Raw genomic sequence first — 17,065 nt, 5'->3', positions numbered from 1 at the left:
AGATCCTGATGCAGTGGCTCCCGCATGGCTTTATCTACATCAGCTTGCTTCCTCCATCTCTTGCACTCAAAGCTACAAGTCTCAGGGCTGGGCAGCCCTCACACATGATCTAGGCCTCTGACCGTCTATAGAAATTCTTCAGGGTCAAAAGGTCTCAGGGCTAGCTGATGGTGCTGAGGGTGAAATTCCTGCTTCCCAATGAGCAGGGATCCAGGTTTTCTATTTGCCACAGCAAATCCACAAAAAAATGCAGATTTTCTCCTTTAAAGAAGAAAAACACAAGTTCCAGCCTGCAAAGAATTGCTTGGAGCTGGGAGCAGTGGGATGCAGGGAGCACCATATGTATTTGCACATGCATATGGCAGCCAGGCAATATGGTGGAGAGCAGCTCCCTCTAAGTAAGTCTATGGGAGGGAAGGGGAAAGGGGGCACATATCTCCCCAGACTTCTGCAGCCACAGTGGGGCACGGGGCTGCTGCCTGGCCAGACCACCTCTGGCAAGTAACTGCCTCCCAGTGCAGGAGGAAGTGCCGTGCTGCTATGGACAAGGTCAGGCACCCCCTGCCTGCCCAGCAGCAGTGAGGGAGCACAACTCCGTGCTGCTGCTGCCGCCATCACACCTCACCTTGCAGCCACGGCAGGGTGGGGTGGCACTCCTTCCCGCACAAGATCCTGTCCACTGGGCCACAGAGCCAGTTCCTGCCCAGAGCTGGCTGAGCCAAGCTGCAGCCCTGTGCCCTACTGTGGTTGCAGAAATCTGGAGATGCATTGCCTGTGCCCACCCCATGCATCATCTAAGCCCACACCTCCCACCCTTCCCCACACACTGGGGGACTGAGGCCTGGGGGCAAGGCACAACAGGTTGGGAGTGAGGGGCACTAGTAGGGCCAGGGGGCTGCAATTCAAGAGAAAGGGATGCGAAGCAGGTCTAGTGGGGAGTGGGGGCTGTGGGTCAGAAGTGATGGGCAGTGGTAGGGGCAGGGCATATCAGGGTTGCTCAGCACCATAAAAAGCAGCTGGGGGGAAGCCACAGCTGAACTCGCATCCTGGTGACTGAAAGAGGCAGAAGGAGCTCTGATTTTCTATGATAAAATATGCCAAAATAGATGAGTAATTATAATGACTGAGGCACTAGTAGGCTTCCAAACCATTTTAAAATTGAGAGACACAGAGACTTCATTGTAAATCACAGAAAAACATGGGATTTGGGTGTTGTTTTTTTAATTATAGAATTTGGGATATTTGGGATTTTTAAACAGAGAAAACCAGGATCCCTGTGCATGAGCTTTGTCTGTTATGTATATCAGCCAAAAAAATTGCAAGAGACGTATCCCTTAGGCAGATCCTTACCAGGTCAGGGGATCCCCTCTTCTGGTATCGTGGTAAGGGAGTGGAAGATTTCCTAGTTCTGCTACTGACATCATCTACCTTTAGGCCTAGATCAAAACCACTGAGTAAGCCCTGGTTTATTAGACCTGAGGGTGTTAATCCACCCTGCTCTTAGTGCCAAGGGGCATATGCTAATGTACTGAGGCTTTCAACTCTGGATCTGATGCAAAGAGTTTTGGCACTCTTTCTCCCCGTCTTTTCTTGTCCTTTGATTGACCGAACTAGAATAACTGTTGGGAATATGAGTCTCCCACATGAAAAAACAGGCACCTTGTGCAGCTATCTGAAACTACAATAAGTAGGGACCTACCAAATTCACAGGCCCCAGTGGACTGTTACACAGCTGTAACAGCCAGGGCCCCTGATTTCACGGCCGTATCACAACTGGAGCCACCACTTTGAAGGCAGAGCAAAGTGGACTCCCGCCCTTACATCTCTGACTGGCTATGAGGTACCATAAGTCCCACCCCTCCCAGGCCCTGATTTGAAGCCCTAGCTGGACCTGCCTGGTGTGTTAATTCAGTAACTATCAACAGGGATCCAGGTTTTCCATTTCCCACAGAAAAGTGAAGTGAACTACAGTTTCTACCTTTTACCAGAGGCAAATACAGATTTCTCATTTTACTGGAGAAACCTGCAGATTTTACAGTTTTGTGATGAGCCCTCAGCAGGCTGGTAGAGTTCCAGCTTGCAGGGGGTGGGGAGGGAGCGGGAGGAGGGCAGTCAGACAGGGGGTCCATGTATATGCACACGGCTGCCAGGCAGCCTGGAGAGCAGCTCCCACAGGTGAGTGCAGGGTAGGGAGGGCAGACTGAGGTCTGCTTAGGGAGGGGGTTGAGCAGGGCTGGGGCTGAGGCTGGAGCTGCTGTCCAGCCAGGCAGTGCCTAGGGCTTGGGGCCCAGGGCCATAATGCACAGCCACAGGGTCCCAATGGGGAGCAGGACCGGACCACAGGCAGCATATCCGGGGGCGGAGCCAATGTCCCACTGCTGCACACACTCCCGGGGGGCATGGCTCCCCCTGCCCCCAGGAATGCATGCAGTGGCAGGGAGCTGGCCCCACCCAAGTCCACAGCAGCCAGGCAGCAGAGGAGGGAGCTGGGCTCTGCTCCTCTGCAGCACCTGGCACCTCCTGCCAGGGGCAGCGGCCTGTGGACCCAGGTCCCTGGCTCCACAGCCCTGGCAGATGGGAGCCCCCTCTCGCATGGCTGGGAGGCGAGGGGCACCAGCAGGGCTGGGGGGCTGTGGAGGGAAAAGGGAGGGAGTGGGATGAAGTGAAAGGCACCAGCAGGCAAGGTTCCCTCTAAGGTGGCACGTGAGCGGCCGTGCACAAGTAAAAGGCTGGCTGCACACCAACTTTTTCAGGCCATGCACTCACTAGGAGAGGAGCTGAGCTGTGGCATGGGACACTTACTAAAGGTAACCTCCTCCCCTAGGTGATGCGGAGGCGGGGGCTAGTGCGGGCTCTGCCAGCTCCAGGGAACTGCTCCGCTCCCCCGCATCACCTTGGGGAGCGAGGACACGTAGCGTCAAGACTGGGGAGTGAAGCACTTCCTGGAGCCAGAAGAGAAGTTCCCTGGGCCTGGCAGAGCCTCACTTGGGGCAGGCAGCGGCTCCTCCCTGAGGTGAGGCTGAGGAGGGAGGTGAGGGGGGGGACCACATGACACACCACATGCCTCCTCACTCCCTGAGGCGACGCAGGGGAGCAGAGCAGTTTCCTGGAGCCCGCAGAGCCAGTGCCAGCCCCCAGGCCCCGCTGCCTGCCCCAGGTGAAGGCTTAAGACCTTAACTTCAGTAAGTGTCCCATGGCATACCAAAAGGGGAAGGCAGGATTAAAGCAGCACACTCATGGACCGCTACTCGTTAGAGGGAACATTGCAAGCAGAGCTGTGGGAAGGGAGTGAGGGGCACCAGCAAGGCCAGGAGGGCTGGGGGTAGGGGACTGTCATTTTAAAATCACAGATTTGGGGGGTTTTAATATCAGAGAATTTGCATTTTTTATTTTATTTTATTTTTTAAATCATCAGGGAAAACCAGGATTCCTGATCATCATCCTCTTCAAGTGGGGAGGGAGATAATTACCAAGTAAACAAACAGTGCCTGCAAGCATTTTTAAAGCCCTCTGGGCTTCCCAGACTGACCCCTGACTGGCTCCTGGACTGAGCTGATGTCAGGGGCTCAGCCTCTGATCTGCTCTGCTCCCACTATCTGCCCTCTACCCCCTCCTCCCCCCATTCCCCTTCAGGAGAATAGGATAGGACTTTTGGAGGCTTTTTCCTGCTTGCCCCACTCCTCTTCTGGAGACTGGGAACTTTTCCCATCTCTCCCCAGCCCACACCTGCTTCAGGAGATGGGCAGTCTGCCATTTTTTCCCCACTTTCTGGTCCCTATGGCACAGCAGCAGCAGGCAGTGTACTCAGGGCACAAGTACCCAGCAGGACACGGCTCCAGCCAGCAATGCACATCACAGCAAGAGGCACAGCCTCCAGATCTAGGGCTGCACTGCAAGGGAGGGAAGCCCCAGGGGCCTTCCCCTGGGGAGTGGAGAAAGCAGCTGGCTCCAGTGCCTGGGGCTTCCCAACTGTGTCCAGTGAGTGCAGGGACTGTGGGTGAGTGGCAGGGAGCACCGGTGATAGACAGCCCAGTAGAGGCTGTGCCCCTTACTTTGATGTGCAGCACTGGCTGGAGCCATGCCCAGCCAGACACCTGTGCCCCGAACACCCCACCTGCTGCTGCTGTGCCATAGGGGTAGTCCAGGACGGGTCCCCACACACCCCACAAAACCCACCCCCCCCACCCACACAACACCCCACTATACCCTATGCTCCTACAAACACCATCACACACCCTCAAACAACCCCCACACCGCACCCCACACATACCCAAACATCCCCCACCACACACTTACATCCCCCACACGCAATATACAACAGTAAGAATATGTTTTTGAGTTATTATGCAATCACCTCTATATACACTATGCAAACACAATTCGGGACAAAAATATTTTCCATAATAAAATTAAAATAAGTTTTAGTAGGCATTTGGACTGTTAGTGTATGATTTTTTTTTGTGGTTCTAAGATGGCAACCTCCACAAAAGTAATATTTCCAGGGGGTGGGGAGGCAACGGGAGGAACTTTTGATGGCAAAGGTCAGGGGGTAGGACTTCTGGTCCCAAGATGGCAACAAGGGGGCTGGGTAACTGTCAAAATAATTGCCCATTCCTGATCTACAGCATTGAGAAGGACCTTATTGAAATGAGCATATAGATAAGGAAATAACTGAAGGGAAGTGGATTTACACTTAAAACCAAGTACTATGGGAAAATCTGGAAAGCCCACAACATATTATCTTTGTGAAGTACAGTACAAGGGGAATCAGTTTCCAAGACATTACCACAGTGCACGTAAACTGCTACCAGAAAAATACTTCCATATAATAACAACTGTGCCTAAATGTGTTAAGTGGTTCAAGATGAGCACCACAAGCATATTCAAATTTCATTATATTTTCTTTTAAAAATGGGTGTGTCAAAATGTTTACATTCCACATGAACCTAGCAAGGGTTTGCAGAGATCCCCTATTTCAATATAGGCAAGACCATGTATATGGCAGATCTCTGTATATGTATGGCAGCTGAGCTGGATGAAAGAGGGACAAATTAAGGCTTTTAGTCTCCAAACACAGAGCTGGTATATAGCACAGATATAAAAACAAATTTTTGGTAGCAGATGTACAGGATTTAGAATCTATTAGCATCTGCTTCTGCTCTATGGGATACATTCTAGTATTTCACTAATACTAATCCTTTCAACTGAAGTTGCTGTTCTAAGCAGAAACTTTCCTTACGATAGGCAGTTGAGGGTCATGCTACAGAAACAAAATACAGGATGGTTTCTATTTCACCCACCCACTGGAACAGATAGAGGCTTCTGTAAAACATGATATTCTTGTAGTATGAATCTTGTTCTGTACCTCCATTGGCCCATAGCCAAGCTCATTTGTGGGCTTCCACCCAACATAACAACTCTTCCCACTCTACTGCCCTCACCTCAGGCTGGCCGGACCAGATACCAGAATACACCTGCAAATGCAATCTTCAAACTTCTGACATTTACCCTGTGAGTAGATACACCTCACCAAGAATCCCTTCTAAGACACATCCCACTGAGCAAAAAGTGTAGCAGCCACAAAAAGGCCAACCAAATTTCAGCACAAATAATTCAATTTGGGGCACAGCAGAGTATGCTTTACCAGTCCTTTTTTAGCCATAGCTGTTTCTGGGGTGAGAAAGTAAATGCATTTCCCTTAATTCCCAAACATTTAGATCCATGGGAAGATGGGCACAACTGTTCCCTCAATGTAAAACAGGCTGTGAATCTATACATGCTATGTAAACACATTACCATTTGTGAGACAGTAAAATCTGACTAATTCCTCACTCCAGGGAATTAGTAACGAGGACAGTAACTCGTGGATATACTATCAGTGTTTAGCCATCTTCAAATCTGAGTAGTGTTTCTTGCAGCCCATAGGGAGCAACTGTAAAGAATGGTTTTACAGAGGAAAAATGCATATATGTATTATACACACACCTTCCTCACCTACCTTACCCCCCCCAAAAAAATTTTAAGCATACAATGTAAACACTTTGGGCTCAATATGTGAAAACTGAAGATTGATCTGTAGAATCATATAATGTAAAATTTCTTACTACAAAAATTCAGAGTATTCACTATATATAAATTACATTATTGTGATGGAGTAAAATAAATCAGCAAGAGACCTTTGCTTTGCACTATTACATGCTCTTATCAACAAAATAGAAGACAAGCCTACAAACTGGAATAGTTGATCCTATATCTTCTTGAGCCAAGAGAAGTGAAAGAGCACCAGTAATTTGAAAAATGTCAGCTGGCTTAACAGGAGAGGTATGGATCAATACCTTTCAAGCCAATTAATTATCAGGAACACATTCGATCTCAGTTTAGCATAAGTGTAAATTTGGGAATGACTAACTATGCTTTAATAGGTGACAAATTAGCCAACAAGTGTTTTGGGACCGATCAGGATTTAGTGCATCAATGCGATAAGAAGATCATACTGACACTTACTTAGCCCAGTGGCTATTTAACCAAATTTCACTGCATATGGCTGCAGCTTTATGCAAAGTAACAAGTGTTCTTGGTCATGATGACACAACACAATTTAGCTGAAAAAGTAAGTTAAGAGCAAAACTTGCATTATAAACAGATGCACAGAATATTTAAGCTTCAACTGAAACCTGCTCTAATGTGTCAAAACTCTAGTACATCAGGTAGAAAAATTCCTTTAACGTAAGGTTGAAGAGTTATATAGTCATACTCACAGGTATGTAAGCATTCCGTTACAGTGGTAGCGTCAATCAGGTATCCATTGCACAGACGACAGGTTATATGGGCATTAATATCCCAAAGCTTAATCTTTCTGGTCAGCATCTTTGGTGTTTGTAGATTAACTGCATTAGACAATAATTCAGGTGTACTGATCAGGTAGAAATTGTGCTGGAATAAGCAAAATGACATTGTTCTGCATTAGAGATGTGATTATTTCACTTCAGACGCTCATACATTTTGAATATATACAACAGAAATACTGTATCAGATAAATCCTTATAAAATGATGAACAAGTAGTGAAACTGCAAATTCTACACTGTTTTATACGCCAAGACTTTAGCATGGTATGTGAGAAACTGGTAGTTACACAAATTCTACAGAGGCGAAGTTTGATATTCCAATACAAAAGCAGTTTTTCTTCCAAGTTACTCAAGTATGTTGCATAATATAGTACTTCCATTAATAAAACAAAATCTGAGATTTAGGGCCAAGTCCTGCTGGTTTTGGTCATGCTACTAATTGCATTCAAGCCAAGAATTAAAAGTAATATGAAAGTAAAAGACAGCTGGCCCTAAAAATTATTCAGTCATCCAAATACTAAAGAATATGGCAAATTTGGTATAAGTGGGCCAAGCTGCAATGTATATTCATAGCCTGTTTTCCCTCTAAACAATTACTTGGAAAATAATTAAAGTTGTACCTGAATAATGCCACTGAACAACAGGTTCCAAGAAAAACTGTTTCAGTTTCATAATGCATTAAAGATTTGGATGGAAAATAGGGAAGGGGCAAAAATAACCATATTAAGCACAACTTCAAAAAGTAATTTTGATACCAGCAAATTTGTCTCGATGATATTAAATACATGAACTGCACATTTTTTTACTTCTAGAATGAAGAATGGCATTACCTTAAGAAAAAAAACCAGATATTGATATACAATACCACTTTTCCAGAGTTGACAGGAAAAAAAACCCCAAAAAACCCAGAAACCATCAAATTCTGTTTGCCTCCCTTAACTAAAAATACATATACACATACACAACTCCCTACCTTAAAGCATGCATGCACACAAAGATATATCTATGCCATTATTCCCTTTTTTATTTTTGGAAATCTCAAAAAGAAGAGTACTTGGAGTTTTAAAGAACTTAGTAGTTCACCCTTAAAACCATGTAAGATTATTTCGATTCATTAAGATAACTGCAAATCCTTGAAACATGCTTTTAATTCACTAGCATTATCTTTCACAATAATGTCTGTTGATATTATATATTTAGAGAGTAAGCTTTTGGATACAGAATACAAAATGATTTTTTTTTAAACTGCCAAAACGTTGTTACAAAAAACTGAAATACTGTACAGGCAGTCTTTGGACTTAATGACACAATTGGTTCCTGAAAACGACATCTTACGTCGAAATGTTGCAACTCGGAACCAACTTCCCCCATGGTAAACAATGTTATAAATGGGGATTGGTTCCTGAACCAAGGCCCGATACCCTATTTTCACCAAAACTACCCCAGAATTTTGTACACGATCAATTATAGATGAGTAATATAGCTACATTAATGTATTTATACTGTAAATAACAATCATATAGATTTGGAAGGACTTCTTTGGGGTGACTTTGCTGGACTTTGAAAGGCTCTTGGTTGGACTTTTTGAAGGGTTCTTGGCTGGAGTCTTCTCAGGAGTCTTGTCTGCTTTCTTAAAGAAAGTGTCCAAAGAAGTTTGGACAGATGTTCTCCAGGGAGATGAGCGACACAGTGAATTTGTTTGCTGGCTTGGCATTGCATCAGATCAAGCGTTGTAAAGTAGAAACCAACATCGTAAAGTTGAAGCAGGGCATCAATTTATAAACCTTGTAAGTGCAAAACGTTGCAACTCAAACATTGCAAGTCGAGGACTGCCTGCATAAGCACTTTACCCAAAACACAAATCATTATGCAGAATACAATTAAGCTTGCCCAAAAACATAATATTGGCTAAACTGTACACTTGTTAATTAAGTGGTTTCAAAAACAGGTACCAATCCTGGCATTCTGAAGTTGTGCTAAGACTTTAGGCTACAGTTTCCAGATCCCCATTTTTTCCCCCTAGAAATACAGTTAACAAAAAAAAAACCACTTACTAGAGTTTACTTTTAGTGCTAACCTCTAGAATATTCAATATGTGAGCATTTAAATGATAAACAATATTGCCTCTCCCCATCCCTACTGGATAATGTGGCTATTTTGCCGACTCTGTACAGGCTGTTTGCTAACCCACGTAGATATAAGTAAGTATGACAGGGGTGAGCAAAGTACAGCCTGCAGGCCAACTCTGGCCTGCGGCTGCTCCTCTGAAGCAGAACTGCATCCAGCCTGTGGCTACCCTGGCTTTTGATACCTCTTGCCCATCTCCCTTTCCTGTACTTAAGCCTGCAGAAGGAGCAGCCGCTCCCCATTCTGGTCCAGCCTGCCCTGCCCCACACCCCAACCCCCAGTGTACACTCAAAGGCAGGGAGCACTCAGCTTGTGGCCAGGCTTCTGCCCAGTGAGATTGTCTGCATGCAGCTCCAACCCTATGCCCTTTCGCAGACCAGACAGCCCAGCCCCAGCAACAGTCAAAGCTCAGATATGGTTTGCCCCACTGGCAGGGGAAAGAGGGCCAGGAACTCCAGGTTATCTGGACCCAGTAGGAGCACAGGCACTGTTGACACGATGCTGCACTGAGTTCCTGCGCGCTGCTTCAGGCAGTGCCACATGAGTGCAGTTAGAGTGGCTCCTGCATGACTGAGTCCCTGGCACATGGCTGGGTCAGGCAGCTGTCACTCCAGCTGCACTCTCATGACCCAAAGCAGAGTACAGAAACACAGCATAGCGCCAGCCCAGCCCAGCCGCGTGCCAGGGACTCGGGGTGGGGGAGCAGGTACAAGGAGGAGGGGGAAACAGCCCAGTACTGGCCTGGCTGGCCCCTTTTCCTTGCACTCCCTCCTTTGGCCTAAGTCCCCAGCATGTGGCCAGGTTGGTACTGCACTGTGTTCCCACACGTTGCTTTAGGCTACGTGGGTGCAGCTGGTGCAGCTCTTGTCCAACCCAAACACCCCCCCACCCCCCAATGCCAGGGACTCGGGGCAGGGGTGTAGGAAGAGCTGCAGGTCATACACGTGCAGCCCTCAACAAGACTTGTTACACTGACCTTCCAGCCAAAATAATTACTCAGCCCTGGAGCATGCACTGTCTGTTTAAAGATGAGCTAGGGCAGCATTGGCTAACCTACAGCACGCTGTGTTAGGTGTTTAAGGGCTGAGCTGGTAGAAATGTTGTACTTTTAACAGAGCAGCTGTGCCAGCTCCCAATGAAAAATGGCAGAGTCCAAGAGCGCTTCAGTTCACCACAGCGAACAAGCAGGTGAGCATGGGGGCAGGGGAGAAAGAAGGGGTGGGGGGAAGGATACATTCTACTTTACCCCTCCCTCTCATACACTACTGAGTGCAGGGCTGCCCGGCTTCCATGGCTGGGGTGCACCTGCCGTAGCAAAGACTCCCAGAGTGGATGGAAGGGGTGGGGCTGGTGATCCTCCTGTCTCCTCTAAATCAGGGCCTGCAGCAATTGCTTTCCCCACCTGCAAGTTATGATACTGACAGGAGATGGTGGAGCATCCCAAGCTCAGTCAAGCCTTGCAGCCTTGGACCATGACCTGCATGTTGACAATGAGCTTCAAGTCCAGGGAGCCTGGAGTGAGACCAGGTGCATTACTGCCCTTCTATGTCAGATTCCTGACCACAGACCTCCCAAGTAATTACAGAGACTCTGAAGAGTAGCTGATTTATATAAAATGGGAAACAGGATGGATATTCAAGCCTTTAAATGCCTCTGCTGTTAGTTGCAAAAAAGGCAGAGCCAATAACACCCCTATTTAAAGTTGCCCAACGCTTACGGTTGTAATACTTATAATTTTCAGTTGCTTATATTACAGGGACCAGCAAGATACATTACTTCAGGGCAGACTGGACCTCAGAAGTCTGATCTTGCATAGGGGTTGGTGACAGAGCTCCCCACTGGAGTACTGCAGTGTTCCAGTTTATGCTTGCTGCAAAGGGGCTTTGAATCTGACAGCCAGCCACTTGGAGTGGAGTATGGGAGGGGAAGAGACTTCTGGCCTTTGATAATGGCTCAGTTGTAAGCTGCTGCCCACACCAGCAAAAGGCTTCCAACACTTGGCTTATATATACTACCAAACTAATAGGCTTGTGTTGAATATATGCATGTTCTCTCAGATTTGCCTCCTGCCAGAGGTCACATTTCACCCCCACCCTTCAATGGCTCCTGCTGTTTGTTCTCCTCATCCACACTACCTGGGCAACAGTTTGCATACTGCACTAAAGAGAAAGACAAACTCCAGAAGACAACTGCAGGGAAGTCTTGTTCTGACCCGGTATGTCTTAATTTGAGCAATAGGCAGTCACTTAGTACAAATTCAACTGCTTCAAAAATTAATGGAGAGATCAGAGATAGTATGATAAAAAAAAAAAAGAAGGGTACATGTGTCACTCCATATGCAACTCATTGCCACAAAGCAGCACCAGTGTGTTTCAGGTTGAGGTGGTCTACTCATGTCAGAAAAATCATATTGCCAAACTGACAAATTGTGTAGGTGGCTGCCATATTGGAATCCAAGACGGCTGCCGTGAATTCCCTTTTTTTCAAAATTTCAGCCCCCACTACAGTTAGAATATTAAATTTTGATGATTAAACCAACACTGTATGGACCAAGGAGATCAATCGTATATGGGTGCACCGATAAAGATTTTTGGGGCTGATACCAATAGCCAATATTTAACGAAAGATATCAGCCAATACTGATTCGATTTCCAGTACAGCTGCCTCCTGCTGGAAAGTCCAGTGAGGTGGAAGGGGCAGGGACAGGCGTGGCCCAGGTGGCATGAGGCGTGGCAGGCAAGGAGGCAATTCCTGCTGCTGCTTGTACCCCGGGAGGGCAAAGGGAGATTTGTGCCCCCTGGATCTACATGGGGTGGGGTACTGCAGCTGGGGCTGCATGGGGCTCTTCCCAGTGGGGGCTGGGCTCGGAGCAGGTGCCAGCAGTGATGGGAGAATGCTGCATTCACCCCAACTTTCGCTGCTGCTCTGCTCCCAGCACCATCACTGCTAGCCACCAAGCACAGCCCCAGCTCAACGCCCCACCTCCACCCATGCACTGGGAAGAGCTGGTGCTGCGCCAAGAGGCTGGCGGCAATGCTGAGAGCAAAGCAGCAGCGAAATTGGGGGTGGATGCAGCATCCTCCCAGCGCTGCCAGTGCTCACTCTGTGCCCAGCCCCCACTGAGAAGAGCCCTGCGCAACCGCAGCTGCAGCCCGCCCCGCCCTGTGCAGATCCACGGGGCACACCCCCCCGCCCCTCCCCCGGGATGCAAGCAGCAGTGAGAGCTGCCTCCCTCCCTCCCCACAAGGCACGGCTCTGACCCCCTGCCCCACCCTGACAGCACCTGCCACCTCTCTCAACACAGGGGGCATTGATCTGCCCCTCCCACCATACCAGACCTATAAGCTTCCACTCTGCTCCTCACTGCCCGAGTGCTGTGCTGCGGCTGCACACAGCATGGGCATCTATTGGCCAAATTATCGGCCCCATTGGGCCAATTTCCAATAGAGCCAGTTTTCTTTATATCTGTACCAATCTGATGTCAGACCGATGTATCAGTTTACCTCTATAATCATTACATTTCCGCCCTGGCAGCTATACTGGATCCCAAGATAGCTGCTGCAAATTTACAGTTTTGTTCATTATTAGATACCCAAAAGGTTTTCAAAACTGCTGCATCAACTCTGTTGTATTAGATTACCTTGAACTGAGAATCTCCAAAGGAGAATGTCGACAAGAGAGTCACCCTTATCAGCCTTAACCAAATGTTACAATGGAGCTGATAGCATCACTGAGTCCAGTGAAGTGTAGGAGGTATGACTCAGAATCTACAAGATGCATCATGTTTCAAAGTAGATTCATAGTCAACCATTTGCCAAAGTATACCTGCTAGAATTATGCAAATAAAGGAGGCACTCATTCAACATAAGTACAGTTGCTGAATTTGACACTTGTTATGGCAGTATTGATAGAATATCACGTTGTGTTGATCTTGCACTAACATTCCAAAAGCCTTAACTGGCACCGTTCTTTCTACAGGTCTTTTACATACAAAACAACACACTGAGAGACTGTTAAGGAAGCTGCAGCATATAGAAGATGAAAGGGGAAACCCTATCAACATCAAGTGAAGAATACACTAGGACATCAAGCATATCATCTGCTTCATGAAAAAGGTCACCCGAGATGGCAATTCAAATGTTGAGATTAATACAGCAACATCTTTCAATCTTAATAAAAGACAACGATATGCCAATGATGTCACATTGCTACAACAGCAGGTCAACAGGTTCCACTTGTTTAAGGTTACCAATTATGAGCTGTTATGCATTTTTATGGAAGACATTATGACAGAAGATACTGCATTAGATATTTTGAATGCATGCGACAAAGGAAGAGAAGTCATGAACACCATTATCCAGAAATGTCTTACTGCAGATGCTACTAAGAGCTTCTATGCAAACATACCCAAATCAAAATTGAAAACCTTCAAGGATGTAAAGTCAACTATGGGACAGCCCAACAAAATGGAACAGACACAGAAAGCAAAGGAGATACAACAAAGGCTTCTTGAAGTGGTTGCAGCAGGTAGAAGGTTCAATGTGCACTCTTACATACAGCATGAACTGTTTGGATACCCTCAGTCACTTTTTAAATGCACAAATTGCTCAATGGGGCTGACAAAGCAACCTTGTCACAGATCTTGACTGGGGATAAAGCAGGAACTGTTCTGCCAGATGCTGCTTCCAAGAAATCAGCTGCTACTATTGACATCATGCACTCTTGTACAGAGAACAGGAAAACCAAAAACTGCACAAATATTTGGACATTTGGCTGATTCCTTTGGGCAACAAGCGGTTGCCAACTATTCCAACACACGCGATTAAGTCAATGTCGTCTTTGATCAATACATATCACTACCCATAAAAGGCAGGCACAAGAACATTAAGGACTCAAAATACTAGCCAATCCACAGAATCATTAGCAGCAGATTGCTTCCATTAGCTGCGCTACAGTGTAGTTTCAAATCCTTTCAAGCAACAAAGAAAGCCTAGTTAATTTTCTAAGTGAGGAACTTGTTAAGAAATCATACTAATGTTTCCAAAGTGAAAAGGTGCCTATTGTTGGTGGTTTCACTGATGGAAAGGCTCACGTGACATTTTGCAACTGCATTTGCAGCAAAAAGGTTGACACAAGAATGCTATTAAGGGCAAACATGCAGTCATCAGGGATATGCCTCTAGTATTTTCCTGCAACAACTCAGTCGTACCAGTCCTTCTATGGGATAATCTTGCACCTAAGGTTTAGATGAAGAGAAGCAACCCAGTAAGATTCACTCTAGTTCATGATATTGTGTCAGAATTGCCTGAGCCACTCCATGCATCTCTAATTGGATTCTGCACTGGTTATGACACCACCAGCCAGTTAAGTGGTCACACTAAAAAAACAAAAAAAACCCAAAAAAAACAAAAAAAAAAATCCGTTCAGTGGTCACACTAAGAAAATTTTCATTCAGCATTCACATCTACTGGCAGGTCTAAGAAGTAGGCCTGATGTTGATAAGGATTTGTACAGTTGAGTAGAAAAGTTTTTTGTGTTGTAGCATCAGCCATCAACATCTTTAACAACCCTTCTTGAAGTTAGGGTAAAAATATTCCATCAAGAAAAAGCTCTAGATAAACTTCTGCCTACATACGACTTCCTTATGCACTATGTACATAGGGCCAACTACCGAAGTCTCATTTCACAAAGTGCACTTAAACCTAATCTACTATTGCCATCATCTGACCAGTGCGGTTGGCAAGCTGAAAACGATGGGTACGTTCCGATCACTTGAACCATTACCAGCAGAACACCTTCAGATAACAAGTTGCAACTGCAAGATGGAAGGCTAGGGACCAGCATGCTTGTGCAAGCAGGTTAATGTGCCATGCACTCCCAGCTGCAAGTGCTATGAGACAACATGTTGCAATCCATATAATAACTACAGGTATTCAGAAATGGATTCAAATGATGAAGAGATCTGAAAAACTGCAATTACCCATTGTATTAACGTTATATATACTGTTGTATTACCATTGAATTAGACTATTACATTTTTCTACTGCTTTAAGCTAAACATATGTCTGTGCGTTTCATTGCCACCAAATTACGTATTAGTAATATCAGACTCGTCCAGATACTGAAATTTTAAAAACTGTATTATATTATTCAATGCAGCTCAGACAAATAGGCTAGCCTGAGTTATAATATTTTCAGTACTGTAGGCTTGCTATGAAATTTGTAGTAATATAATTTGTGAGGTTTTAGTAATAGACTATTGTTTACTGGGCTGTTTTTTTAAAGTTATATTGCGTCAATACACACATGCTACTATCAGCAATCTTGGAAATGGCTACCACAATAAAAATGTTATGACTGATCTCCTCAGTTCATACAACATTGGTTTTTAGTCTCTGGAGTTAATTTTCTAATGCTAGTGGAGACTGAAATATTGACCAAAACATGGCCATCTTGGATTCCAAAACAGCAGCTACCCACACTACTTGCCAGATTAGCAACATGATTTTTCAGATATGGGTAGACCACCTCAACCAGAAACACACTGCTGCCATGTGTGGCAATGAGCTGCCTACAATAACAAAATCTAAAGACCTTATTGGTCAATTTATACCCAACTAAGAATCAACATCATTGTGCACTGGGCATACTTCCCAAGAAAAGAGCAGAAAAATACCAATTATGGGCATAATATTAAACATGCCATTGATTTTTTTTAGTGCCAAGTTTTGTCATAAGGGTTTTGCCTGAGCCAGGTGAAATTTGGAATACTAAAATTAAGCAACTACTTGCCAGGAAGGTGTTACTGTCTGGCAAAGACACTCCTGCTTCAAAGAGAACAAATGTAGTTTCCTCTGATTTGGAATAAGTACAAAGTAGTTTTATTCAGTTTTTTGGTTATTCAGGAAACAGATTTCAATCAAACCAGTCTTCAAGCATGCTTTTAACTTCTTTTGATTTTTGTCCATTTCTCTTTCCCTTTAAACATCCTAAATTGTATTAGATTTGTTCATTTTTAATGCCGCATACCTTTCCCATTTCCTACAACCACCCTGCTTTAAATATATTTAAGCAAGAAATATTCTTGCTCACTGAAGTGATGGAAGTATTAATTGACCAAGCCTAGCCAGTTTCACCCCCAGATTTGGAAACACAATGGCAGGCATGGTTGTTTTGGGGGTTTTTTTTACCATATTTGCTATGCTAAAACTGTAACTGGGAATGATACTGCAAAAAAAAATTCAGATACCTGGAATCCCATTTAAGTTACAGATTTTTGCTTATTTTTTTTTTCCTATTACTGAAATTTAAATTTAAGCAACACTATTTAAAACTGTGACCAGAAATCTATAGAGGATTCTGGAGACTCATGAGAATGCTGGTGAAGGGGCAGGGATAACATAGCTAGGGATACGCTAGATCAGGCATGCAGGGCAACATAGAGCCTGATCCCAATGCACAGGAGTCAGGAATGGAGCACAACAGAGCCCCAGAGCCCAACCCTGGCATGAGGCCCAAACCAGCCTGTGGACCAGCCCTATGCCATTCGTCTGGCCTGTGGAGCCAAAAAGGTGAGCATCATTGCTCTTGTTCAAGCAAGAAAGAACTTAGTGAAGTCCTATGTCCTGTGTTAAAGTACTGGAAGTGCACGTTTTTTTAGAGTGACACTTAAATGCACAGTAGCCTATTTTATTGCACATTAGTGTAACTGCACTTTTTTACGTGATGTTTTAATATGCAGTAAAATAAGCTACTGTACATTATAGCACATGTGTAAATGCGCCCAGTGAGTCCCACCTCATCTCATATTCCTGTTCCCACAAGAGCATGCCAGGTATGGGTCAAACACTGACTTGCACATTGGCTTATTCTGGCAGCACATGTGAACAATTTATTTCATATTAGCCTCTCTCCAACTGCACTGATTAGTGAGAAAAACCTTTAAAGGTGTTCAGCCATATGCAAGTAGAAATAAACTTGGATCAATTAATTCAGCACAAATACACTTGGTAACCCAGGAAGCTTCAGAAGAATAGCAGCACGGGACTCTTTAACCTAGAGAACAGAAAGCTCAGGGGGGACTTGGTGGCAG

At 45.3% G+C, this 17,065-nt stretch overlaps 1 protein-coding gene across 16 annotated transcripts in view; it reads right to left on the bottom strand.

Moving 5' to 3' along the window:
* PCGF3 (polycomb group ring finger 3) overlaps window positions 1-17,065 on the bottom strand; it is a 208,785-nt gene that overhangs the window by 122,082 nt on the left and 69,638 nt on the right. For all 16 annotated transcript variants that reach the window (XR_016441305.1, XR_016441303.1, XR_016441304.1 and 13 more), the window contains one exon: window positions 6,759-6,933. Coding sequence is in view for 13 of the 16 variants with exons in the window: in XM_090039018.1 (XP_089895144.1) it covers window positions 6,759-6,933 (175 nt within the window). In the remaining 3 variants the exon portion in view is untranslated. The remainder of the gene's footprint in view (window positions 1-6,758; window positions 6,934-17,065) is intronic.

The sequence above is a fragment of the Crocodylus siamensis genome, chromosome 3 (assembly GCF_052110815.1).
Source record: "Crocodylus siamensis isolate JL-2025a chromosome 3, ASM5211081v1, whole genome shotgun sequence".
Classification (NCBI taxonomy): domain Eukaryota; kingdom Metazoa; phylum Chordata; order Crocodylia; family Crocodylidae; genus Crocodylus; species Crocodylus siamensis.
This window is presented reverse-complemented; position numbering and strand designations above follow the sequence as displayed.